This window comes from Cyanistes caeruleus, chromosome 2 (genome assembly GCF_971803275.1).
Source record: "Cyanistes caeruleus chromosome 2, bCyaCae1.hap1.1, whole genome shotgun sequence".
Taxonomy (NCBI): Eukaryota; Metazoa; Chordata; class Aves; order Passeriformes; family Paridae; genus Cyanistes; species Cyanistes caeruleus.
Window position 1 is genome coordinate 112,098,025 of NC_141702.1, and position 27,482 is coordinate 112,125,506.

The window sequence follows — 27,482 nt, forward strand, 5'->3', positions numbered from 1 at the left end:
CGTGGGGGGACAGCCTGCACCAGCCTTGGAGATGCCAACAAAGCACTCTCGACAAAACCAAGGCTTATCCTGCAGAGGGGAAGTTATCACGCAGAGAAGCAAGTATCTTTTTTAAGCACAGAAGAGGTTAGTATATTTAACATCTTAATTAGCTCAGGAATGACAAAGCCACAGTGCTGCAAAAGAAGTTCCTGTATTTAAAATGCTCCAAAATAAAATTAATATACAGGGATAGGATTTTACCCTTTTAGGTGTTTCTTTCCCCCATATTTAAAGTCCAGCTTTCAAAATAAGTTACATATAAAACAGCAAGAACATATACAAGCTGTAAACAAGCACAAACCTTTCAACCTTTCTTTATTCAATTAACTGAATAAACTCATTCATGTTCCCTATAGTGCAGCAGCTTCCAACAAATCACACTTTGCCCTCTCTGCAGTCCTATGTTTCTTCCTGGGATTCAAAGATTTCCCTTTGGTGTCAAGGGAGCTTCTAAATCCCCTTTATGAATTACATAGCAAGAGATGCCTGAAACAGGTGCTCAACCAAGACAATCCCATTAAAGCCATCCAGGGAAAACTCTCCTTGGTTTTCTGCCATCTCACTAACCTAGGGAGCTCTAAGGACAGCTCTGTCTGACAGGTAGGACTGCCCTGGACCTTATATAATACATTTTTGAGAAAAAGATTATAAACTTTCTAAGTTTTCTGCTGTCCAGAATTTGAAGCAAAACATCAAATCAGCAAAACACCCCAAAGGGGTTACTTCTTTCATTGTTCAATACTTATCAAGCATCTTGAAATGCATGACATAATAGGAAAATTCACCCATGGATTAAAAAAAAAAAACTTCAACAAGCTTTCCTGCTTTTTCTGTACTTGCTGCACAGGATCTTGAGGAGAAGTTTAGGTGCCAGACAGTTCTGTCCTAACCCAACACCAGCTCTGTAGAACACAGCACGGCTTCCCTTCGCTGTTTGCTTTGCACCGTGGACTTCCACGCCTCACGTCCCCGCTCTCCAACCACCACCATCCGTCATGCTTCAGCTGCTTCTCCCTGGCTATTTACCTAGGGCTGGGTACGGCCAGGAATTCCTTCATGTAACAAAATGTACAAACGTGCTTTTATGTGGGGCATTTCGATGCTGCAGAGCGCTCTCAAGGAGTTTCCCCTTTCTGTCCTGAGGAGCTGGCTTTACTCTGAAGTTCAGGAGAAGTTTCTTGCTGACAAAAGTCACATGCGGAAGTAGAGGAAAGGGGCTCAACATTTATTCCATCTACCTAAGGAAACAAGAGCTTGAAAGAGTGCAGAATCCAGGACATAAGATATGATTAGGTTTAACAGGTAAGGAAATTGCCAGGTGCTCGGGTAAGGAATGCACCCCTCAACAATAAAGCAAGGAAGACTCACTATCTAACACTGGAAGACACCATCTGCAGACACAAAGAAGGCTCACTTCTACTGGTCTAAGAAAAGTAGTCACCACCTCCTTGTGCCCTCTCTAGCAAAGGGTGACCCAACTGGCTCAAATTCACATTGTGGCAGTTAATAAAACCATAAGCTGAAACTAATCAGTACAAAAAAATTGGTATTTTTTTTCTGCTGACCCATCACCAATTAAGGTAAATTTCTCTGCCATTCCATTCTTGCCTCTTCTCCCCACTGCTCTCATTACACACAGGGATATTTACATCAATATCCACTGTAAAATAAATCTAGTTCTAACCACACTCAAAAGTAACATCAGTAGCTACCTACCAAGCACTTTTTAATACATGCTAAGATTTGAAGAGTCACTTTCATACAAAGATGAGAGAGGATGTGAAGGATCCGCCTTTGATGCTCAGTTCTCAACTGAAGGAGAGTCAATGTTGACCACTTCAAGAGACAACCTCTTCCAAATGCAGGCATGTTCTGTGCAACCAGCAGCAGCAGCTTTCAGCTAGCTCCCTGGAGCCCATTATTGAGTTCTTTACAGCATTATTTACAATAAATAGCTTATTGTGTCTAACTGTTCCATAGACAACTGGTCAGAGGCAACAGACACAGATGCCTCTTGTGTTGGGTTTTCCAAGCCTGGCTTACAGGGCAGGGGTTTCTTTACACTGGACAAAGGCAGCACCTGGCTGTTTTAAACACCCACACTGTGAGCAGGGCTCACTACTTGTCACCCCAGGTGAATGATGATCTGAAGAATGCCCAACCAGGGATGCTGATTTTCAATCCCACCTCTACCATTGGTACCCCAAGCACAGAAAACTCAGTAATTTTTTCCTTCTTAAGATATGTAGAAGCAAGCACTACATTCAGTTGACTATGTTCAGGAGGGTACCAGACTCACATAGAACCAGAAACCCTGGTAAATGGTCTGGTGAGAAATTATTCCTCCCATTCCTGCAGCAGAGAGCAAGCAAAAGAGGGAACAGTCTAATAACATTTAATTGCTTTTTTTTTTCTTTATATGAAATTTGCACAAAAAGTGCAAATCTTTTAAAATCTCATCACTTAAGTGGATGGAAAAAAAAGATGTATTTTCTCCTCTGTATCACCTTACCCCAAATCAACATAGAAACCTTGGTTATACTAAGAATCAAAAGAGAAAGGATTAGCAAAATCACTGATTTTATTGCTTCAATCACTGCAGAACGTGGAATGCATTTGGCCAACAGAGGCAACCCCAAAGCAGCAAAGTGCTCTCCTGCTCCCTGCTATTCCCCTTTGGTTTTGTTTAAGTCAGCGCTGAGAAAGCAAATTAAGCTTCCAACTCTCAGCTCCTACAATGGCACGAGATATGCAGCACTGACTTCAGAAGTTTATGTATTTTCTCTCTAAAACATGAATGGGAAAGTGTACACAAACATCCTTCTTTCCCCATCCCTTCCTTCCCATTAGAAGGGCTGTTTATTTTTTTTATTTGACATTATGAAAGGTTGGGGAAGCTATTCCACCAATACTCTGATAAAGGTAGCCCACGTTTCCTTAAGGATATAACAAAGGGAAGGAGGAAAAAAAAAACCCAAACAACCCACCAAAACACCCCCACCAGTAACAAAGCTGCTAAATATATTAGTTAATGACTTTTGGATTGAACAGCAAATTTTATCAACTAATTAACCCAGTCTACAGTTCACCCAGAGCTTTCCTGAATTAGAAAATACAAAGTACACAGATGTAGAAGCAGTAACCAGGATTTCACAGCCAAACCAAGATAAAACTGCAGCAGATGGGGGATTTTTGTGTTTCAATTTATGGATCTTCAGGACCACCATTTCTAAAATAGTCCATGTGGCTACTAACTCTAGAGAACAATTGTTTTTGCTGATTATGGGGATTTGGAATGAAGAGGGGACTTTTCTACATGCACTAGAAACTTATTTCAGGACTCTTGTTTGAAGGCACACATGCAGAACCAAACCAAATGAATGGTTGGTGGCAGACTATGTTAAGCTGTAATTTTTTTCATTCACAGGCTGTGATTTTAAAGGGCTCCTCAACTGCTCACTGGGGGAGGATCAGCACAGCTGAAGTCACTGGCACACCAACTGCTACCTCCACACCCAAAAACTGGGAGACCCTGGCTAGATCCTGGCTTCTGGGCACACAGTTACTCCTTGGACACTAAAAATTATTTTAAAATCCTGGGAGAGAAGCAAGATTTTTAATGTGCAACCACAGGAGAGAAGTTGGGTAAAACATCACCGTAAGGCAAGCACATTTTAACATCATTAAGCCCAACATCATGCAAGATGGCCAAAGCAATCACAGGACCAACAAACTCTTTTGGAGTTCAATCCAAGGCATCAAAATAAGGCTATTTCTGTCTCCCCTTTATCTGCTGTCTGCTGAGCATTTTTCTGCATACCACATTCCTATAATCACAACTTTTGATGTAGGGGAAGATCATCTTCCCCCATGGACACATCAAGTCAAGGAGATAAAAACCCCTCACCTTCCTCCTGACTGTCCACACAACTCTGTATTTGTAGGGATACTAACCAAAAATGGTCACTTATCCAGGCAGACTGACCTGGGAAGGCTTAGGACTTCTGGGTAGGGAGACATATACTTTAACAACTGATAAAAACACAAAGAAACCCGATAAATAGCTAAAAAAAAAATTTGATATTTATCATATAACTTGTTTTAGAAACTACTGTAAAAAGTCACATCACTGACCTGATAAGATCTCCCAAATCAGTGGAGTTTATGTATACATAGGCACAAGGGGAAAAGGTTTATTTGGACTTTAAGGTTCTTCCTGTAGGATGCAGTGTTTATAAAGGGTATTTCTAGAACTTCCTGACTCCATTTGTGAGATCATGCTCTCTGTGTTCCTCCAGTTCCCTCTCCACACCAGCCTGCCCCTCTCCTATCAATACCCCTCTAATTTTTTCATTTTATTTATTGTTTTTAACCAATCTAGTTAACTCTGCATGTCACTTCCTTCAAATAACAAGCAGAAGCTCATCTCCAGCACTGCTTAGTAATTTTCCAGCCATTCAATACATTCATGATATATTACTGTAACAAAATGCTGAATACTTGCACAGAAAAAGAAGGAAATTTTTTTCCCTTAAGCAGCTCTAAGGGCTTAATTGTACTGCAGCCTTTTATTCTTGCTTTTAAACACAGAAAACAAGCTCTGCACTCTTTTTGTCCTAGCTCAACTAAACATCAAGTGACTTTTTAAAAACACAAGGTCATTTAAGCAATGCAAGCATGAGAACTACTATTTTATAAAACTCTATACCATTTCCTAACCCTTTTTATCTTTACAGCCACCAAACTGCATACACACAGTAAAAGGTAAAGCAATGACAGGCTGCAACCAGCTTAACACCTCCCATGCCAAGTTTCAAGAATGAATTACATTGGCAACATTATAAATCTCTGAAGTTTTTGCTGTAATTTCAGCAGTACTTAAAATAAAAAAAAAAACACCACTGAAGTATCAGTGGCTTTTTCCGTAATTTATAAACACACCCACTTGAAATACATGGAGCATAACAAGCTCCTAAAATACAGAGATTTACACTGAGGTCTAACAGAGGTGTCTGTACCCCAGCCCTCCACTGCCACCAAGGCAAGCAGGGCTTCTAATATAACTTCAAAAATGCACATAAAAACTTTAAAAAGAAATCAGCACCTTCATTTTAGGCAATGTGATCATGTAAGGTGGCTGCATTGTTGAAATTGTGGAGAAAATTGGAAAAGGCAGGTCTTTTGGAAAATTGGAAAATGTCTAGGTCTGGCCCCCACCTTCAGCAACATCCTCTCTCTCCCATGCAGCTCTTTCACAGCCAACCTGCCCAGCAGAGGAGGGTGAATTTCTCACCTTGTCAACATCATCAAGACCCACTGCATGGGGCATCTAAGGCAAAATTAGGCATTCATCACTCCACTGAACCACTGGAATTCCGACCTCAAACCCTCACCCACACAATATAGATGCATGATGGAGAGGCGCAAAGATCCAAGCCTCACAGTAATCACACAAAAATAAATGAAACAAAAGTAAGTAATTGAACAAAAACTAAGCCACTCATCTATAAACCTCCAAGCATGCATTCAATTAACCCAGGTAATACTTTCAAACCTCTACATTATTTTTAAGAATGTGACAATTTGTAAATAATTGCAACTCCAGAGCCAGATCCACACAGCAGCAGCCGACTGCACTCGCCGGTTCTGCCGATGCCTTCCAGCAGCCCTTTTATGGCATCCCTTGGATCACAAAAGAAATACCTCTCCAGCATTAGAACCTGGATACTTTTCCCCTTCACAGCCCTCAAGGTTTTACAAAGATGGATGTGGTGATGAGCCCAGAACGCTGATTGCTCTACCAAGGCATGATCCCAGCTATTCACGCGCCCCTGGCCGCCTTCTGTCCCAACTTGAGGCAAAGCACATGCTTCCCTCTGTGCTGCAACTTGAAGCATTAGTTACCTTCTCTCAGCTCCGGGGCATACCTTTCCACTTGTAAAACCAGGTAAACAGCCAGCATGCCTTCCAAGCACTTGGAAGCCCAGGTGGGAGTGTTTGGACATGTCAGCAAAGAAATGCAGCGAGTGGAGGTAAGCTGAGCTCTCTGCTTTTAGTGAGGGGGGTGATCATGATGGGTATCTTTTTGGGCAGCACTCCCCTCGGAACAGGGACCTGCTGAAGATGCTATGGGTTAGGAGTCATTACAGCTGCAGAAAAGGAAGTGCTGCCAATATTTAAAGGGAGAAAACTAGAAAGGAGACCCTTCTTTAACCCCATGTATGTCCCCCAGAAAAAGGCTTTCCACCACCAGTATGGGAATAAATAAATAAGAATGAATGATCTAGAGACTCAAACAAAAAAGGTAAACTACACAGGTGTGCTTTAACTCAGATACTAATTGCTGCTGGTGGCATCAACTAATCCTAAACATGAACTTAATTCCTATTAAACCACATCATTTAAGAAATGGCTTTTTTTGCAGGTGATGGGAGGACCAGCAAGGAGCTGGTAGGCGAACTGTGGTGCTTCAACAGGCTCCAGTGTTTAGGGAAGAAGCTTTGTGATTTCCCACAGTGTTTTGAAACTCTGACTGCTGTACAAATGCCTTCAGTGTATTTCAAGTATTGCAATGGAAACTAATCTTGCTCTCAACTCAGCAAGCGATGTTCTACATTTTAATGCACAGGAGGGAAGCGGCCACTTCTAGCTAACAAGAAAAGTAATGGGACTATCCAAACAGGATGTATGTATAATGCAGTTAAAAAAACCAACAACCTAAGTGGTTCCAGACCTCCTCGGGACTTGAGTGCATGTGCAGAACGTGCTCCTGTCCTTGCACGGAAGCACAGGTCCCTACAAGCCGGGAGATGTGTTTCCCATACACAGGATCAAAAGACGCTATCAGGTTTTACAACACGTCTCCCAGCGCCATCAGCGCCAGTCTGGCAAAGAGCAGCAGCAGAGGTGGAACAGTGACCAACTCAACCTTCCTACTAAAAAAGAGGGGGAAGTGGTTAGTCTTAACAAGACACAAACACTTCTGTTCCTAGGGAAAGATGTACACGGGTAATGAGTCCTAATGTTACTTCTGAAAGCCCATTAATCCTTCGAGTAGTTCACTGAACACACTAATTCTGGCTTGCATTTTCCCTTGTTTCTGTAGACAAAAAGCTCTAGCTAGCAAGGAATAAGCTTCATCACTAGCTCAGTCTTCAGGTCATGGAATGCTTTTCTCCTTTCCAGACACTGCTGTCAAAGTCCAAGCACTTTGGGCAACCCTGCAATCCCACTTTTGAAAACACCACAGATGGGGAAATCAACTTCTGTTCTTAGAAAGTCCCATAAACCCTCCTCCCCAAGCTTGCCAGTAAGAAGTTTCCTTCCTAGCTGGAATAGCCATCAGCAGTACTCAGATGATAGACTCAAGATCTCTCTGATTACACGTAGGAGTTGAGAAAAAAGTGGAGGGAGAACACAACATATCCCCAAAACATAGTCCTTGAAGTGCAAGTTGCAAACAAAGGAAGTCAAAGAATGAAGTTGTTCAAGGACTATAAGAACAAGCAGACTAGAGACAAAAACAATAATTTGGGTTAAAACTCACTTTAGACCTACTGCAACAGGTAGAACCTGCTGGCTGTTGGCAGAAAGGTCTTCATCAGCCTTGAAAGCAGGTTTTGTAATAGTGCTTTTTTATAAAAAACACCTTACTTTAAGGTGAAGCATCTACTTCTGCTGCATGGGGTAGACAGTCTTTTACTCCACTGTCTGCATTGGGTGCATGTTATAGGGATCACCTTCCCCTGATGTGAGGGGAAAATACTGCCATGAGGCGTGAGTTATAGAAGTCCTGCTTCCAGACAGGTGTGACACATGAAGGAATGGAAATAAAATAGGCAAGAAGCAAAATAACGCCCTTGAGAGTGCAGAGAAAGGGAAATGGAGACAGAAAGTGAGATGGAGTGAAGACGTCTTCCTGGATTTGGAGATGATGTCCACCTGCCCACACAACACTTGTCTGACATCAAGCTGGAGCAGAAAAAAAGAGGTTGGGAGCATTTGTGGATACCAAGACTGATGGCAGTACACCTCCCAGAACTGCTGTGCTGGTGGGCAGAAGCACAGTAATAGTGCATTGCTTTTCCATTCTTGCTGCATCAGCAGGGCTTGCCCCTCATCCCAGCTCCATCCTGCGGCCCCATGGCATCCACTCATCCAGCAGTGGGGGCCAGCAGATGGTTTTCCTTGCCTTGCAAGGAACCAAATCCTGAGAAATCACATGGGCAAACCCAGCTTTTGCTCCCAAGAGCTGATGCAAAACCCAAGGTGAGGGTCAGATGCAGAGAGAAGGTGGCCAGCACAGCCCAGCTGCATTTCTCTGCAACTTGAGAGGGTCAGGTTTACAGCACTGAGCAAGCACCAGAAAAATAAATGATTAAAGGAAATTTGACAAGGAAAGGGGGTGGACGTGGGTAGAGAAATGGGAAGGAAGGAAAACTCAGAAGATCTTGGCAGAAAACCAATAGGTAAGAAAAGAAACAAAAAAAAAAAAAGAAAAAGAAAAAAAAAGAAAAAAGAGAAATCATTAGAAATCATCAGCTGAGTTTACCCATGGCAAAAGTGGAAAGAAATGGCTAGTGCAAGAAAGGTGCTGGGAGATGCTGCTCTGCTCTGCTTGCTGCCAGGCTTGGAGCAGACCTCTCTTTCCAGTGCTGGAATTTATGTGACAACAGCTTCTTGCTTGCTTTTGGTAGTCTATAGAAATGGGGACCTGCTGCAGTTCCTATCTCCTGTCAATCAACTCCACAGTCTATCTGTGCCTTTTTTAGTCAACTGACCTTTTCTATTTTACTTCTTTTTTAAAATTCTACACTGCTTTAGAAGCCTAAGTTCTCCAAAAATCAAATGCTCCACTTAGCAAACAGGGCATATATCAAAAACACAGTCTCCAGAGCTGTACTTTTAGTTTCACTGATCTCCGTGCCCTCTCCACCCCTGCACAGCTCTTGCAGGAAAGATCACCTCGTGCTGTTAAAAAGGGGAAAAAAAAAAAAGGAAAAACAAAAAAAAGCCACATTTTTCAATGGATTTGTTGTAGGGAGCAGTTCCTATGTCCATTATGCTGAGGGAAGGAAATTGAATTTATCGATTCCTCAAGCATGTAAGAAAGAAAAAGGAGGGATTGAAACCAATAGTTAAGCTGTGTCTCATTCCTGAGCTCCTATTTTCCAGCCTGGTCCAGAAGAAGGAGTACAACTACCATCATCTCCCTGCAATTTGGTGGCCGACAGGAAACAATTTTGTGGTTTAAATCCGGCTAACAGCAAACCAAGCCCATGTTAAGAGTGAGCCTTGCCACACAACGCACTTTTGTTTGCAGCCTCAGGATTTAATTAAACAGGTAGATAAAACCTACCTTTTAACCCACGCTCCAGGGTGTGCCTCAGTGAGATAAAAAACAGGCTGCAAAAACAGGTCAAAGATGATTCCACTGCTGGTGCAGCATCTGTGCCGCACTCAAACACCGTCCCACCGCACTCTGCGAGGAGGGGAGCTGCACCAAAAACCCCTCTTTCTGGCCCAAAGGCAGGTTGGCTTGGTTTCTCTTTTTCAGTGCTGCATCTGGGTTATCCATGGGCTGCATGGGCCCATAACATGGTCTAATGTGCTGAGAAATTTAAAATGCAGCTCCCTTCTGCTTGCGGCAACCCTCTTCCCATATGTTTCCCTTCCAGCTGTCTGACCAAACACCCTCTCCATACATCTTCCACCTACAACTTCTTTTCAAGGCATTTCCAAAACAAGCAGAAAGAGTAGAAAGGGTAAATCCCTTCTTTCTTTCCCCCTCTTCTTCATCTGACAGATCTATTATTCCCTTATAAACAACAACTTCTCCCAGAGACCAAACAAAGCAGCTACTTACATGTCATATTTTAAACAGGCGTGTTTTCAGGCCAAGAAATAAACAGTTATATTTTGGCAATCCTTCATTTCCTGTCCTATTTGTGAACAATAATGTCATAACACACAGTGTGTCCTATGCCTTCCTCCCTGGCTGAAACTTGCAGCAAAATTTTTTAGCTGAATGAGCTGCCTTTGATACATACAGAAAAATCATCAGAATGGGGGAAAAATGTAGTGAAAATGGGGGGGGGGGGGGAATAATTTTTTTTCAGCACAAAGGGCAAGCTGCAATACTGATGGACTCAGTATTCAGAGGAAACATCGCTGGTGTTTGCTCAGAGGTGGAGGGAAGTGAGATTTTGGGAACAGCAAAAGAACCAGCAAGAGCAAGTTAAGTCTAATTTTCTTTCCTTAGTCTGGAAAAATACATCGGTGTGATCTCACACCACATTTTGCTGTCCCGGACACCACCACAGCGACCATACACATATGTCACTTAACCCAGCTGGTTAAAAACCTCCGGGGGACCAAGTCCCACTTGCAAACATTTGGCAGGAGCGCTCCCAGCTCGCTGGAATAAATCAGGCGTGCGCTGGAGCGGCAGGGACACTCCGGGACACAGCCTGGCCAGGGCATCGCGGCTCCATCCCAAGCAGCCAAAGGCTGCGGACCAACACTTCCTCGTTCTCTGACCTTTTCCATTTAATTACTTCCTGTGACTTTCTTGGAACCCTGCATCGGAAGGAGCAGGCGGCAGCCTCTGGGCAGAACCGAATGGCGTCAAGGCTTCAGCTCCATCCTCCTCCTCGAGCCACGGGCAGGATGGTTTCGGAGAGGCTGGCCCATCTTCTGGGTGCAGCGCTGCCTGAAATCCCCGCACGGCTCAGGTCCAGCGCTGCAGCTTCCAGGCTGATTTATTACCTGGCATCCCCGTTCTGCCCCCAGCCTGCGACGTGCGAGGCAGCACGGGCTGGGCGAGGGGCAAGGAGGGAAGCAGAAAGAAAGGCAGAGATGCAGAGAGAGGCGCTCGCTTGGCAATGACAAACTGACCTCTACGTATCGATCCGAAATGGTGCAGCTCTGAAGGGACCGATGAGTTTCCAGCATCCTAAGCCCTGTTTTGTTTCCCTCCTTGGTTTTATAAATTTACCTCAAGACTCAAAGTCTAATCGAGCCATTCTTAAGAAACTACAATTAAAAAAAAAAAAAAGGAAGAAAAAGGGCGAAAAAACCTTGTTATTTAAGTGAAGAGGGTTATTTTAAAAGGCATCCTGACAGTGGTCTTTTTTTTTTTTTTTGTAATCTGGCTGTTAACATTTGCTCACAGTGCACTCAGTGAAACAAGAATAGCTATGCAAATTAAAGCCAGATATCTAGGGCAAATAGCGCGCTATACTACCATTGTTCTGACAGCTTGAGAAAACTTATCAGGAGAGCCTGTCCTTATTTCTTTTAACACCATATATATTGGAGGAAAAAAAAAAAATCAAATCACTTCACCCACCACTGAAATGAAAAAACAACCCATGAGTCACCGACTTCAGCAACACTATCAATCAATTCAAGGCTGGAAGCGAGGAGCTTAGAGAGGAAACCATGGCTTACCTAAAACACCTCTCCGTGCCCTACAAAGCCAAGGCCTGCACTCAACTCTGACAGGCCCAACACGGCCTCCAGGAGAGCCACTTGGGATGTGCACTGAGGTAAGGACCACGAGGCATCACTGACCCTGAAAGTCAACACACCCAGACCCCAACAAAAAAGCTTTCAGTGGCCCGGGAAGGGGTTGGGTATCAGCTCCCTGTGGTCACCAGCACTCCCCACCTCCAAGGGACCAAAGCACAGCGCTGCTGGCTTGACAGGTGACCCCAGGAGAAGTGGCACGACCCAAGAGCTTCCACACACATGAAAACCATTAGCTGAAGCCTCTGTCATTATGGCAGTGCAGCAGCACGTGGAAGAAGAATTCACTCCAAAACAAACTGCAGCCTACAGTTAGGGAAAAAAAAAAAATTCCCCAGCTAACCATCAGAGCCAAGTGCTTGGTGTTTTACACCAACACTCACCTCTGCACCGAGCCCTGCAGGAAAACACCTTTGGAGCAGTACCTTGCCTCAAGATGAAGGCTGGTGAGCGCCAGATTTTTGTCTGCTGAATTGGGTTAGGTTTAGCCCCGCGTTCTCAAATTCAGAGCGACAAGGACCCGCTTATCTTCCTCTTCTTCAATTTACAAAGTTAAAAAAACCAAACCAAACCAAGCGAAGAACCAGGTTTTCATTGGAAATGAGTTGGTCACGTTTTTCCAGCCTGTTATGTCATGGCAATCTGCACGCAACTACTTCTTTTTTGGTTTGGCTTTTTTTTGGGGGTTGTTTTGTTTCTTGGATTTTTTGCAAGAACCTTACCAACTTCAAAATAACCACGATTTTAGAAGCTACATATAAATACGTATTTACAGTCTCTTCATTAAGAGCTGCCAAAATAACAATTCCTCTCAACACACACATATTGAGGGCAGAAGCCATTTCCTTCGCCACTCACATCTCTCCAGTGTATCACCCTAAAATAAGTTTACCACGGCGAAGCTCCAAGCGTGACACACGCCACCAATTAGGATTATTTTCGGACCTCAAAACCGAGTGAAAAAGTTGCACAATTTTGACGCTGCTTTATAAACCCTGCAAGGAGTCGTTTTTAAAGCACGGTACATCCTATGGCGCTTGGCACCAGCCCAGTCCTGCACGCCAGTGACTCACTCCTCTTGACTGTCAAAACCCCGAAGGAGATAGCCAGGAACAGCCCTTGGGCCAGCACGGCGTGAAAGAGCCCTTCCTGCCATGCCGCTGCAGCAGCTTCAGGTTTTATTTTTGGGGAAGAAAGCATTAAGAAAGGGGAAAAGGGCACCGTCGGGCATTTTGGAAGGCGCGGCGCGGCCTCCCGGGGGGTTCACCAGCGGGGAGGCGGCGTGAGGGCCGCGGAGCGGGGGTGGCCGGCGGGGGGTGACGGTGAATGGGGAGGCCGCCGGTGAACCGGGTTTATGAATGCGGCGTCATGTGACGGCGGCGGCGGCCGCCCTCCTATTCACAAAACGGCGGCGGCCGGGGCGGGGATCCGCGACGTCGTGTGTCCCCCCACCCCCCTTCCCCCGGCTCCGCTTCCCGACCCTCCCCAGGCCCGGGGCTGCGGGGCGGGGGCGCGCACCGCTTCCCCCCCTCCCTTCCCAGCCGCTTCCGCCTCCGAGCGCCCCCGCCGGGCGCCCCGAGCCCCTCGGCCGGGGCGGGGAGCGGCGGCGGCGCGGGGCTGCACCCCCTCCCTGCGGTGCCCCGGGGCCCCGCGCCGCCCTCCCGGGGGTTTTTATGAATGAAAGGGCCGTATGCAAATGAGCGCGGCCCGGGGGGAGCGCGAAATGGCGGATGCGCGGGCGGGCGGCGCGCACACGAACGCGCGTGTCCGCGTCCCTCCGTCCGCCCGCGGCCGGTCCGTCTGTCCCTCCGCGCCACGGGGTTCGGGGCTGAGCGACCCGCACCGGTTCCCGCCGGGGCAACAAAGAGCGCCCCCCGTTCCGTGCCCCCACACCCGCCCGCCGCCCCCCGGCCCCGCTCACTCGTCAGGGTAGGCTTCCTCGGTCATCTTCTCCCCGTCTAGGCTCATCCCTCGCCGCGGGCGGCCGGGCTGCGCCTCCGCATCTTCCCGAGCTTCACATGGCGAGGGAGGCCGCGCCGCGGCGGGCCGGGGCTGGCGGCCGCGCCGGGCCCGACGGCGCGGGAGCGCGGGCGGCGGCGGGGGGGAGAAGGGGGGACTACGGCCGCGCTCGTCGCCGGGCGGCGGCGGCCGGGGGCGGAGGAGGAGAGGCGGCGGTCAGCGCGCCGCGGGGGCGCGGCGGGGCGCGGCGGCGGCGGCGGCGGCGCGGGGTCCGGGCCCGGGGGAGCGGCGCAGCGCCCGGGGGCAGGCGGCGGCGCCGGGCCAGCCCCATGGCCGCGATCACGCCATGGCGGGGCGCCGCGGGGGGCGGCGGAGCGGGCAGGGAGGGAGGGAGGGAGCGGGGAGCCCCGGCAGGAAGCGGCGGCGCTGCCGCGGCCGCCGGGAGCGGGCAGGGCAGCGCCGGACCCGGGCGGGAGGAGGGAAGGGAGGAGGGAGGGAGCCGCAGCGGCGGCGGCGGGGAAGGAGGAGACGCGGCCGGCAGTGGCGCCGCCCCGGCCCGGCCCCCCGAGCCCCCGCGGCGCAGCGCAGCGCCCGGGGTGCGGTCCCGCCGCGTTCGCCTCCGCCCGCTGGCGCCGCCCCCCGCGCCGCAGCCCCCGCGCCCCGCCCGCCGCTGCTCTCGGCCCGGCCGGGGCGGCGGGGCCCGCCCGGCTGCGGCTGGGGCCGTGCGGCCCGGCCCGGCCCCCTCAGCCGGCCCCGCTTAGCCCTGCGCAGCCCGACCCAGCGGGACCTGGCTCAGCCCTGCCAGGCCGCGCTCAAAAGTCACGGAATCGATTAGGTTGGAAAAGACCTCTGGGAACACCGGGTCCAACCCATGACCGAACACCGCGGTGTCAGACCGTGGCACTGAGTGCCACGTCCAGCCTTCCCTTGAACACCTCCAGGGGCAGTGGCACCACCGCCTCCCTGGGCAGCCCGTTCCAATGTGTAATGACCCTTTCTGTGAAGGAATTCCGCCTAATGTCCAGCCTTAACTTCTCCTGGCGCAGCGTCACAGTGTGTGTCCTCTTGTCCTGTCACTGGTTAACTTGGAGAAGAGACCAACCCCGAGCCTAGCCACACGCTCCTTTCAGGTAGTTGTAGAGAGTGATAAGGTCACCCCTGAGCCCCTTTTTCTCACGCCAAACAACCCCAGCTCCCCCAGCCACTCCTCATGAGACTCCTGCTCCAGACCCTCCAGCAACTTTGTTGCCCTTCTCTGGGCATCTCGGTTCACCTCAACCTGACTTTTCCCAGCCTGGCTGGGTTCAGCCCAGCCTGGCTCAGCTTGGTTTGGTTCAGCCCAGGGCAGCCTGGCTCGGTGCAGCTCCTCATCGTGGCTGATGAGACCCATAGGAAGTGTTTCCATACCGTGATGCCGTGTGCCAGTGAGTGGCTGGCAGCTGGTCAGTGGAAGAAGCCCAGAGAGCCAGTGCTGTCCCCGCAGCAGCACGTCCCGAGGTTCAGGTGCTGTTTTCTCACCACCCTTGTGATCACCCCACCTCACCCTCTACAAGAGCTCAAATCCCCCCCCTTAGAGCCACATTCAGAATTGCTGTGGGGTGCATGCCAACATGCTGGTAACATCCTATGGCTTTTCTCGTGGGTCAGTTCAAATGTTCTCTGCTGCACTGAACAGTGCCGTGACTGTAAACACTCTACCAAGTTGTGTCGTGTTCATAGCTACACCATGACATCTGCCCTCAGGACTTGCTCGGTCCACAGAGGAGGACTAACAGGAGCTGACTATTGAAAAGATAGTTTGGCCCATGAAGTTGAGTAACTAGTCATGAGTTTTGGTTTTGCTTCCTGCATTGGGTCCTCTGTGATCAGTTAATCCTGGGAGAAGAAATCTGTCTGTACCACCTGAGCACATCACCTTGCCCTCCAGCTTTTGCAGGCCCCTCCACTGCAGCATCCCTTTCCCACTGCAGGTAGGGAGAGGCCCCATCTCTGCTCTCACTGCCTTGGGATATTCAGTCTCGATATGGCTGCAATTCCTAAGGGAGTCACATACTGATTTGACTTTCAAGTCTAGTCTGTGGGATTTAGTCTTGAAGGGGCCTTCAGATTTTGGCGTGGAAATTGTGTTTCTGCTCTGCTGGGTTTCAGTTTCTAAGTGCTGTAAATTTTCTTTTCAGGAGCAGAAGTGGCAACTCGGAGAGAAATCTGTGGACTGCTAGTATTGAGATGGAGGCAAGAGGTGATGAAAGCTTTGAGGTCTTCTCCTCAGCGAGAAGCAGCATGTCCTTTGGAGGTGGTACCAGAATCTGCAGTTTTGTGGCACAATACTATAGTAAAGCTCCTGTCACTGTTAGAGGTTTGGCCCTAACACCAGATAATGTGTGAGAGTGCAAGCCTGCTGCCCTCCCTTCGGCAGACTGTGGGTGCTCTTTTGGGTGGCAGCGCTGCCTATCCCCCCATCCCCTTCCCAGACATTCCTTTACAAAGCACGGTTTGTCACCCCCTTGGCTGTGCTAATGCATCCCCCGCTGAGGAGTGACACTGCTGGATCTGCTAAATGGTCCCAGCTAATAATACCCCCCAATACCTCTTTCTTTTGGAAAGTTATTCAAGCATCCAGCTTGCAGAATGGCATGATAAACATCTTGGCAAAGCTGAGCTGGCAGTAAAAGGAAGTGTCAGGGCAGGAGTAAGTGGTTGGGGGCAAGGAAATGGCAGGAACGTCTTCAGCTGCTGTACAATAAAAGACCAGATGTAATGATTTGACACATTTCCACCCATCCCATGTCTATTTTTCCCCCCAAAGGATGCTGAGATTATGCAGACCCCTAACATCCTCAAAGTCTTTCATGCCAAAAATTTCTGTGATTAGCAGGAACATTGATGTGCCTGAAGTGGGGAGCGTGGCATTTAGCAGTTGGTTACTCCAGAAGCAGAATATGGGGAGAGTTACAGCCGCGTGAAAAACCCAGGGCACAATCATGTAATTAAAAGGCCATTATAATGGTTATACCTCTGAGGAGGACTGGGTATTAATCACTGCCTGATTAATACTTGAGAACTTGTCTGTGTGATCTGGATGTATTTTTATGTGCTTATGTTGTGTGTGCACATTATTTACCCTGATGGTGAGAAGCAAATGTGTCTGAGGCTTGGAAGCTGAAGTTTTACTTGATCTAGCTTCTTGAGTCATTTCCTGTGGATTTGCAAGATCTCTTATTTGATCTCTGCTTCCACTGTCCTGCCAATTTGCAAGCTGCTAAGCGATTTATTCTCTTAATGATTTCTCTCACTCACTGCACAGACCTCTTACTATTACTTTCACCAAAGAATTGAATTTTATTTTTCTAATATTCAGGTTACTGTGCCGGTTCTTGTAAGTAGCGTGTTTGAGCTGAGTTTTCTGAATGAAAAGGCTCTCTCTCAGAGGTGTGATTTCTCTTTGTGTGTTGTGTTGTTTGTATACAGAGCTTCTGCTCAGACACAGAATAGCGCTTCCCTGTGATGCGATTGTTAAGGTACCTAGAATTAATTAGCCTTTGGTGGCAGAGCTTCAAGGCAGCACCTCCTGCATACTAACAATTTGCCTGCTATGACTGTCCTGTGTTTTAAATTCAAAAGAAACATTTATTTGGCAGAGTAATACTTTGGTTCTTGCCGAGAACCTTGCTTCTGATAGGATTGGAATAAACTTCCCTGAGTGCTGTTGCACCTTTAGCTAGCACTTATTTAGGGTGAGAACCACTGGAATTTGAAGTGTCAGAGTTTAGGATGGCATTTACTGCAGGCTTGCAATGTAGCCTTCTGCCTTCACTTGCTCTCACTTGTAAAACCTTTCAGCCTTTGAGCTGAAATCTTGCACACTGTTGATTTAGGAACCTAAATATGAATGTTGGTACCCTGTTGACTGTGCTGAAGTCAATGATTTTTCCACTGACTCACTTGGTGACTTTGAATGAGTGAGGACTGGAAGTCAGCAGTCCTGAATCATGCCATCCTCCAGACAATTACCCCCCACCCCAATAATTCTTTCAAGCAGCAATCATATTTTAAAAGCAATGATTACATCTGTGCTTTTCCCCATCATAATGGCTCAGAATTTAAGAGCTACAGAAATGATCTGCCACATTTAGATAAGGTAGAGTCTTTCAGGGCCGACACTTTTTTGGGAGGTCACAGAGTTTGGAAATACAGAGGCTTTTTGAAAATACAGAGGGATTTTAGCATATGGTTTGGAGAATTTTCAGGATGCTTTTGGGCACCTGCCAGGGGAAGAGGATGTGGAGAGCTCCTTGCAGCCTTCCCAGGATGTCCTTTTGGAGGCTGCTAAGACCAGAGCAGGCAAGCAGAAAGGACCCTTGCTGCCAGATGAGCTGACTATCCCACTTCTCCTTTTTTTTTGTTTTTTTGTAAACCTGCATTTTACTAGGACAGAAAGTAGAAGCATTAAGGTGATCTCTGTCCTGTTGCCTTTTAGAAAGCTGTATGGCTTTTCAGGACACTGTGGGATCAGCTTGGGCAACAGCAACAAATGTGCTGATGGCTGGGAAGGCATTGACCAGTGCACACAGTCAGGCATGAGTCATGCCTATGGGACAAATCTGGTGTCTTTCGTAGCTATGTTCCTCAAACCTCGTGCTTCTCCTTCATCCTCTCCCAAAATAAAAGCAAAGTTTATTGAAATGGGGGAGATGGTGAGGAAAAGCAGTATTTTCAAAACCTTTGTTTTCCTACTGGGCACTCTGTTGCCCTCTAAATATTCAGCAGTAAGTGATTTATAGCCCCCCTGACATGGTGGTTTGGTGTTTCCTTTGTGTGCATAACTTCCTTTTGATATAAAGGGATGATAACAAACCTAAATCGTAGTCTCACAAGCACATGACACATTGTCTTTGTGGTGCAGATAGCAGGAAAATGCTCTAATCTTGAGTTCAACACTTCAGCCTTCCCACCCCCAAATTCCACCCTGGTGAGAGGGTGGCACTAGCAGGTTTAGTGAGGCGGCAGTGTTGGTGGGGGTGATTCCTTCACACATAGTGGTGCAGGATGATGGTTTTGGGAGTGCCACTAGAGTCAAGTCCCTGGCATGGACTCAAGGAGAGATGGGTGCACAGCTGCTTCTTGAACTTTTTTGCATACCTTTCTGTGCTGAATGCTTGGAAGGAAAAGCTGCTACGAAACCTTCACTTACTGCTGCCAGTTCTGCAGCAGTGCTTTGCTCCTGTGCATTCCTGACTCAGCATGCCCTGGCCCATCAAATTGAAAAATAAGTGTGCAGGAACTTTGCAAGTGTCACTGCAACCTCAGGATTAGTCCTAAAGCCAGGCTACTTCTGGCATGAGGGAAGGGCTGCTCTTCTCTTGAGATGCCTTTCCACCCTTGAGAGGTTTCTGCATTTTTGATACAGCTGTTTCCAGGGCCCCATGGGAACTGAACAAACAGATGCCAAATAATCTGGTTTTACTTCAGGGAGCACAAAAGTGATGGCTCTTGGAAAAACACTGGACTTGTGCACACCTTTTCCTCCCCTCCTTGAGGGTTATTTGAATTAGGTTTGAACCTTTAAGTGCATTTCAGAAAGCTGCCTTCTGATAGCCAAACTTCACTTGGGTGTTCCTCCCTTTCTCTCACAGCTATTGTGAGACCATCCCCTCTGAACACCCACATCCCCATTATTGCAAAGCTCTTTGATCAGCCTCAGCAGGTGACATGATGAACAGTTGAGTGACTACTTTGGCAAAACCAGTTTTTGTGGCTTGACCTCCTTTTTGCATCCGGTGTCTTGCTGTGAGTACAGGGTCCTATTCAGTGTCTGAGTGGTTATAATTGCAGGTTTACCCAGTCTAGACCTGTCTGTGGGAGAAACCCCTGCACAGGTATCAATCAGGAAAGGCTTCTGGAGTTAGATTAAGCATTTGAAATATGGATATGCTGACATGGCTGGGTCAGATGTTTGATGGTGTATGGTACACAGAGGAAATGAGTTGTATGTAGCCTGCCTGGATCCTCATTTACTCAGCCCTTGGCTTCAGGGCTGCTCAGTGACACTGACCCACTCAGTCCTTTGCAGATGCGTGGCCATATTTAATTTCAAAGGGTGCCAGTCCACCCTCTTCTCCAGGCAGATATTTTCCCTTGTGTCAACATCCTCATAACAACTCCAGCTAGGCAAATATAGCACATGGCTTATGAGTGTCCTGGAAGGACTCAGAGGTGGAGAGTTAGAGCTAAAGAAGGCTCATGGTTAACCCCATGCACCACGGAATAGCTTTGGGATAAGTCGCAGGACATGACGAAGAAGCTGGGAGGGGAGTTTAATGGTCCTGAAGAGAACACCTCTTTAGACAGCCACCCTCCAAAATGTTCTCCAAGGATTCCCATGGAAAATAATCTTGTGCTCCTTTTATGTTCTGGTAATCACACACATATTATGCTTCCCTGCCCAGTTCTAAGGAGAAAAGTAATTAGTCACTGCACACAAAAACCTTTGGGGACTGCACATATACTCCAGTATGGATGCCAGCTCCATCTAGAAGGGATTGAGGGCTCACAGCTCTGCTCTGTGTGTGGCTGTTAACAGAAGCTGCTATTTGCAGGTACTGGATGCAAATGTCTGGATGCACCTTCCAGGTGCCCACTGCCAGCTGCATCCCCAGCAGTGTTTTCTGCCAGGCTTAACAAAGCCCAGAACTGCAAGCCCAGGTTATGAGAGCCTCACACCTACAAGACTAAAAGCACAAGCTTGATCCTGCTCACAGAGCTCCCTTGTTTAAGACTAGTAGACTCTCCAGTCTCTTAGAGGAATCAGAAAAGGGCTGGTTATTGCTGGATGCCTGTTCTGGCCTTAAAAGCTGAAAGTAAAAACAATCCAAGATATGGGGCGTGCTGAAGTGGCAGCTGAAGGGCTTTTTTTGTCCCTTCTGCAGCTAATGCCAATCGTGCTAAAATTGCAAGCGGGTAGGAGTGGGGGTTAATTTAAGGTTCAGTGTGACCAAAAAGAATTATTTAGAAAACAGCAAATGGACAACATTCTGAAAAATAAGCTTCACTTCCCTGACCAGGAGTACCTGACTTAAGTTGAAGAGACTGTGAAGGAAACCTCCATATCCATGTCAGGTAAACATTTGCCTTTGATTCTGTTTTTCTCTTCAAGTCTAGAAACCCCAGCATTTACACTTAAATGGATGTGCTGTAAGCTATGTTTAGGAAGAGAATTTAATCCCCTCCTGCATGTACTTTTACACATGATAATTATTTGACTGCAGCTTTACAAAGTATGGCTGGAGGGATGGTTTGAAAGGGAGGAGTTACATGGCACTGATGATAACTGCCTGATTCAGCCCCACTGAAGGCAGTGGAAGCAGGATCAGACGATCCAGAAGAGATATTTTATTTTAAACAGCCATTATAGACCTTCAGTGACTCATGATAAATCCCTGCCTCCTGGTTTCACATACTGGAGAACACACACATATGCTGGAACCATGCATGACTTCAGGGTCGTGTGTTCAATGTGGACACGAATCTCTGCATTTTGTCACCTAAAAAAACCCCAAACAACTAAAAGAGAGCTAGAGAGCTTATGAAGATGACATTTTGGTGAATGATGGTATTTTTTTTATACTATCAGTTTTGTCCTCATCAAACATATCACAGAGTTTGGGCTCTTCCTTTGTTTTTTCCATTCTGCTTCTTCTTTCCCACCTGATCTGTTCCTTCTATACAATGGAAGTTGTAGTCCAACACTCACAGAGGAGTAAAATAACTGCTCTATAACCACATAATCTGGATGCAATACCTTGCACGTAACTACTTCTCCTAGTGCCAAAGACATGGCCACACTACCAGTATTTAATTTGTTGCTGCACAAAATACTCTGGAAAGCTGTGACATTGAAACACTTCCTTTAAACTGGTTCCTGCTCAGCTCTAAAGAGATTTGGGTCTTCTCTTTGATGGTTTTCAGTCTAAGAAAGTAACAAACGTGAAAGCTCTCCCACAAGACTTGATCAAGTCTTGTGAAATGGCAGTCTAAATTTTGGCCTCTCTCTGGCTTGCGAGCAAAGCAGGACAAGTCTTTGTTTTCTTGAAAGAAACAGGGATGGCTGTCTTCTTTAAAATCCTGAGAAGGCAGAAAGCAGAGATGATTTCTACTTTCCTGTGGCAAGGTCAATTCTATCCCCCCTGCAGATGGAGGTACCCTGCTAACAGTATGAGCAAGGCACCTTTGAGAAAGGTCACCAGAGCCTGTTGCCCTGTGCTTTCTCAAGAGTGGTAAGGACTTTGTGCCACTACCATTTAGCTATCACCAAAATCACAGCCAGGGCTTTCTTTGATCATAATGTCTCCTATTGCAGGAAGCTGTGAAAGCTCTGCAGTAACTTTGCTGCACACAGCTACCCCAAAAGGGGCTTTTAACAATGGCACTTTGTTATACAGTATTTTCTTGTATTGATTTTTCAAGTTTTGGGGTGGAGATAATCACTGAGAAACATAAGATCTTGAAAAAAAATTAATAATAAGTTATTTATTGGGACTTTTGATTTAGTTAGGGTATTAGTAAAATCATGTCTGATCTTATATGCTAATTTTTATCCTTCTCAGTCATTTGTAGGGGTGGAGGAGACTGCCTTCCATTACAACAGAAGGAATTACAGCCCAAGGAGATACCTGGGTGTCAGGAAGAGGACTCGAACTCAGGAGCATTTGGGAGTCATTTAAGACAGGAAGAAAACATCCACATGAGTTTAGTTCTCTGTGCTTGACTGTGTGTGTCTTGTTGCTTGGCTGAGAGTGGCGTATAAATCACCTGAGACCCTCCATTCCTCTGTAATTTACTCTTGGAAAGGACAGAAATAAATTCTAACATATTTCTGAGACATACCAGAATTACTCCAAACTTAGAAGAATTTTGGAGCAAAGTTAAATGCTTCAAGCCTAAATAGCACACTTCAAATTCTCTTCTTATAGTTTATATCATCATGGATTAAAATGAAATGCTGCTGTGAAGGTGCCCCATCAAACAGAACATGGTTGTAGTCGTTTGCCTTGTGTGGCCTGAGTAAAAGTGCTCCAGTGTGCATTAATGCCCTAGGAAAATCCTTTATGCCCTGATTTCCAAGTTCAAAAATAACTCTCTAGAGATGAAACACGTTTTTCACCCTTTAAAGTAGTGTTTTCACCTACAAATACTTGCTGCCTAAACAGGAGCCCTTTCCTTTGCACTTGTGCCAACATGCAGCTTGGATAAAGAACTAAACTTAGATTCATAGTTATAATGCTTCCACTGACTTTTTTGGTTTTGTTTTTTAATAATGACTGTAAGACATGTGCCGTCTCTCTTCTGAATTTTAATCTTTCTAATGAAGGTGTGTTTGAAGAAGGCACACCCTTCAGAAGATGCTTTGTGGTATCGCCTTTGTGCCTTTAGTATTGAGGACCAGCTGCCTTTTCAATTTTAAATGCGCTTTTCAGGGTCTTACATCACAGAGGCCTAAATTAAAACACACTTACCATAAAGGGGTGCAGCACATGCATTCATCCTGGAAATTGCACTGCGACATGAAAGATATCCAAACAGTACGTGTAATTTTGAAGATGAGCAAGCCTTGGCCTTTCAGATGTCCCACGTGAGGGAAGCGCACCCACGTCCCGCAAAATTGTAAGCTTCTGAATCATGGAAGTCGGATCTTAAAGCCTCTAATTCCCACTGAATTAGCGATGTTTGGCCATGTGTGTGACTGTGAAAATGAAGCCCAGTGCTGGATCGGGGGTGGCCGACTGCCTGGTGGATGTGAGCCTGTGCAGGAGCCCCTGTGGTCCAACACGCAGCGTGAGCCAGGGAGATACAGAATTCAGGCATGGGCAGCTTTCATTTTCTGCCTCCCAGCTCCTCCTCTGCATGGTATTCAGGCTCAGGGATCAGAATCTGGTGGCTCCCCATGGCATGGAAGTTTTGCTTAGTAGTTTGCAGGCTGAGAAGGGCTGGCCATGCCTTGCATAAAGAATTATTTGATTAGCTCTAGATGTCTTTCTCCTAATTAAAATTATTGGAGAAATTTTTTTCCTCTCTGGTATGGTGGTATACATCAGGAGTAAGACCACTGCACATTTAATTTGGATGTATATCCCATGGTGAGACCAGCAGCTGGCCTTTAACTTTGCTCCCTGCAGCCATGGAAGGCTTGCCACAGGCACCCCTGCAGAACCAGAGACCTCCTTTTGGGGTTCACGGGACTAATGCCAAATTCTTTCTCCACATCCATGGCTCCCAGGAACCAAACAGTAGCTTCAGAGACCCATCAGCTTTATTAGCCTGAGGGTAATCAGAGGGACCCCCCAAACTTCAGCCTGAGTGAGTCTTCTCTTCCTGCCCCTATTCTATGTCAGTTTCACTTGCAGCTGTTCAGAGGAAAGATTTTTTTCACAATCTCTTTCAAGTATGGGATATTGGCAATCCCTCTCCTGAAGTGCTGTGGTTGGAGAGTATCCTGGGCTAACCTGGGAAGCACAAGGCTCCATGTCTAGACCTTGCAGTAAATGTTATTCAGCCTCCTGTGGGATTACTGGGCTCAACACAAATGTCTTAGCCAAGCTCACAAGGAAGAGGAAATATGGGAATATATGCCACCAGAATACACTGTCTCCCTTGACATTTTTGTCTGTAAAACAATGGCAGAAATGACAGGGAGTTTTTAACTGAAAGGTGTTGTTGGCCTCTTTCCTTTTCATTTTTTGACTTTTGTTTCCTGTAGGAGGGTCTCTGGAATTCCTTAACGTTGTCATCGAGTCCTAAAGGTTTCCCTCTTCTAGTTGGGCTACATCTCCTAGATTGCCAGCAATGCAAAATTGCTGAGGGAAGACATTTCTCTTTAAACTGCAGCTTCTCCTCCCAAAGGAAATGTTCTTTTTACTTCCATGCCCCCAATCTTAAATATTTTCTTGGTACTCAGGTATTTTCACTTGAGACTTCCCAGTTTCCTAGAAATTCTGATTTACTCTCTTGCTGAGTATATGGAACAAGATACTAAATCCATCTTACTCGGAAAAAAAAAAATATAGAGCAATAAAACTCTAATTGAAACATTTTCCTGAAAAATGTCACAGCATAGTGATTTTTGAAACAAAAGCCAAATAAATACTTTTTTCTTTTCTAAACTAGGAAAAGAAATGCACGTGTATACCTGTTTAGTTGGAGTAGATTTGGAACATCTTTGTCTCATATGCAGTGCCAGCTTCAGGAAAAGGAGAGCCTGCTTGGTCTTCTTGTGTGCATTTGTGTGTCTTTGTTACTTTGGAGTCAGTCTTGGGAAGTTTTACTGTGATGTTGAGGAGAAGGCTGCAATTCCAGGCACTAAGGTGGCTCCTTTGGAAAGGCTGAAATGTGGCTGCCTGTTCTTAGGTGCCCATGAACTCCTCTAAAACCACAGGGACTCTGCACCCCACTAGCTCAGGATAACCAGATGTCCAAGGCCTGGGTCCATTCTGAAGTCCTAACAAGCATCTTTGGGATATTGTTTTGTCCCTTTTTTTTTTTTTTTTCTGGATAAGTTTTGTTTTTGTTTTTTTTTTTTTCCCCAGCAAGCTCTTCTTCATCTGCAGTGACCTGATCGTCCACGTTAAGAAGACAGGAGTCTCCCATGGGAGACTTGTGCCTCACCCATCTCACAACCCTCCTCAACTCATCCTCCCTTCACTGCTCCTTTCCCCTCTTCCAAATTATCACCCAACTAAGAGCTTTGCAACTTCACTGCAGTTGTACCCCTGCTCTCCCAGTTCTCAAGGGTAAGTTCCCTGTAAATCCCATGCAGAGGGATCATTCCTGTGCATGCAGTGACTTTAGGGTGCATCATGCAGAACCTCAGTCCAGGATTCCCTGGCCAAAACCCAGACACCACCTTTCCCCTGACCATGTGAAAATGAAAGTAAGCAAAACCACAGAGCATTGGTGGAGCCTCCAGTGATTGTGGAGATGGTGTAAAGCACCCAAATCTTTACTTCACATTTCCAAGGGGTGTAAAATAAATGGATGTGTCTGTCAGCAAGACTTACAGAAGGAAAAAAATATCACTGGGATCCCCAGCACAATAAGCTGCTGTAAAATCGGTGACACAGGATTTCCTCAAGCTGGTGCTTATCTTGTAGACAAATCTGGTGGGGGGAAAAGTCAGACACACACACACACAGGTACAGTGAACACAGCTGTCTGTTGTGGGGCTGTAAGGAACTGCCGGAAACCCACAGAGGAAGATGCAAAAAAACCCCAAAAGTGAAAAGGGGAAAGGCAAGGAGGGATGAAAATGTTTTTCTCAAAGCTTGGCTACCCTTGCAAGCAGAGTAACATCACAAAAGAGACCACATGGTTAGGCAGGTTTAGACCACTAAATCCTTTTGGAATTCTGTAGATGATGTAGTAGAGGGAAAGAAACTTCACTGCACACCAGTGCTGTGGTTAATGTGATGTTTTCAGGAGAGCTCACCCATGAGTAGGCACAGCAGCTTGCTGTGCTGATAAAGCTTATTTCTGCTCTGCATTAGGTAAACTGAGCCATGGGAGCAAATCAACTCACCAAAGTCACACAGTAAATGTGACAGAGGTAGAAAGATTAAATATGAACAGATTGCCCTTACCCTGCCTTCTTCACACACTCATGCGACAACAGAATCTGCATTGAGAATTTTAGAAGCTCTTGAAATTCTGAAGTCAGGTGGCCTGGATAATACTGACTCACTTTTAAGGATGGAGTAAAATGGAGTACCTGAGGGCTCAGTTTGGCCCAAAGGAGCAAAGGTTTGTTGCTCATTCCATGTCTGCCCATGTACTGTGTGTCAGGAAGGCACAAAACAGAGAAGATAACCTCTGAAAGACCTGGGGAAATAACAGCTGCCTCAGTTCAGGGGCTGATCTGGAAAACGGAGAGTAAAAGAACTAGATTGCATCAATGCAAAGGTAATTTTTCTTTTTTTTCCCATTTTTTCTTTTTTTTAAATAGATTTTTTAAACTTATTGTTGCTTGGGGGAAATGGGAAAAAACCCCAATGTGTTATTTTGGGTCAGCCCAAATTGCGTTTTGAATGTAACATTTTGTTTTGAGGTTACCACTCTTGTTTCTCACACTTTCTTTTATTTCATGTCCCTTTTGAGTGGAAAATGCCACTTCAAATAGCAAATCAGAGGGTTGTGTTTAAGAGGCAGTGAAACAGTATGCTGTGCATTTTCAAAACAATTTCTTTCAAGAAATGTAGATATTTATGTATTTCCTCCATAAATTTTTGGGTACAGTTGAAAATGTTTGCCATGTTTCATTCATTTTGGAAACTCCAAAATTGCATGGTTTGGGTTTGTCCTTTTTTTCCTTAGATATTTTAGGGGTTATTTTTGGTGGGGTTTTTTTTATTTTTTTTTTTTATTTTTTTTTTTTTTTTTGGCCTTATTCAATTTCTGCTGAAGGAATTGCTTCTGTAGAAACAACAAAAGGAAGATGTAGCTTGAGGAATGGGAGATTTCAGGGAACAGGACAGGGCTCACAACAGCACCTGGGGCAGAGGCCAATGTATGGCTGAAGGCAAAAGCATAAGCAGCGCTCTCGTATTTCCCAGCAAAGCTACTGAAGAAACAGCAGTGAGGAAAGAGTTGAGGCAACAGGGGATGGATGTGTGAAGGTCTAGGGTGCTCAGTTTTAAGTGGCTGTGCCACTGGAGGGCTGATTTTCCATCAGCCAGATCACTGTCATAAGCCTCACATCCCTGGTTTTCTCAGTTTGCTGGCAGGCCTCAGGTGTTGGGGCCCATGTGTTGGGTCATGCCAGGGATGCTGGGGGCTAGTTTTATTCTTGTGCACCCCATCCCCTGCAGGATATCTGCAGGGCTCTCTCCTTTGGTGGGTTTGCCCTGTTAGGGCTATGGATATAGGGAGGTGCTCTCGGAGCTGCTACCCCTCTGCTCTGGATGTGG

General features: G+C 46.3%; 1 protein-coding gene and 2 long non-coding RNA genes across 5 annotated transcripts in view; 1 reads left to right on the plus strand and 2 right to left on the minus strand.

The window, feature by feature from the left end:
• SPRED2 (sprouty related EVH1 domain containing 2) overlaps positions 1 to 13,692 on the minus strand; it is a 58,335-nt gene extending 44,643 nt beyond the window's left edge. Inside the window, exon 1 of the mRNA XM_086879242.1 lies at positions 13,493 to 13,692. Coding sequence (XP_086735368.1) covers positions 13,493 to 13,539 — 47 coding nt within the window. The 5' untranslated portion in view covers positions 13,540 to 13,692. The remainder of the gene's footprint in view (positions 1 to 13,492) is intronic.
• LOC147655136 (uncharacterized) lies at positions 2,901 to 8,561 on the minus strand. Its single transcript, XR_015283844.1, has 2 exons — positions 4,982 to 8,561; positions 2,901 to 4,943 (listed from the first exon to the last, which is right to left on the minus strand). It is a non-coding gene; the product is annotated as an uncharacterized LOC147655136 (long non-coding RNA).
• LOC111926521 (uncharacterized) lies at positions 12,611 to 24,627 on the plus strand. Of its 3 annotated transcripts, XR_015283840.1 has the most exons (4): positions 13,283 to 13,500; positions 15,708 to 15,823; positions 20,592 to 20,646; positions 22,134 to 24,627. It is a non-coding gene; the product is annotated as an uncharacterized LOC111926521 (long non-coding RNA). The 3 variants fall into 3 exon arrangements; XR_002863034.2 differs by lacking the exons at positions 13,283 to 13,500; positions 20,592 to 20,646 and adding an exon at positions 12,611 to 12,746; XR_015283841.1 differs by lacking the exon at positions 20,592 to 20,646 and having other exon boundaries at positions 13,281 to 13,500.
• Positions 24,628 to 27,482: the final 2,855 nt, after the last annotated feature.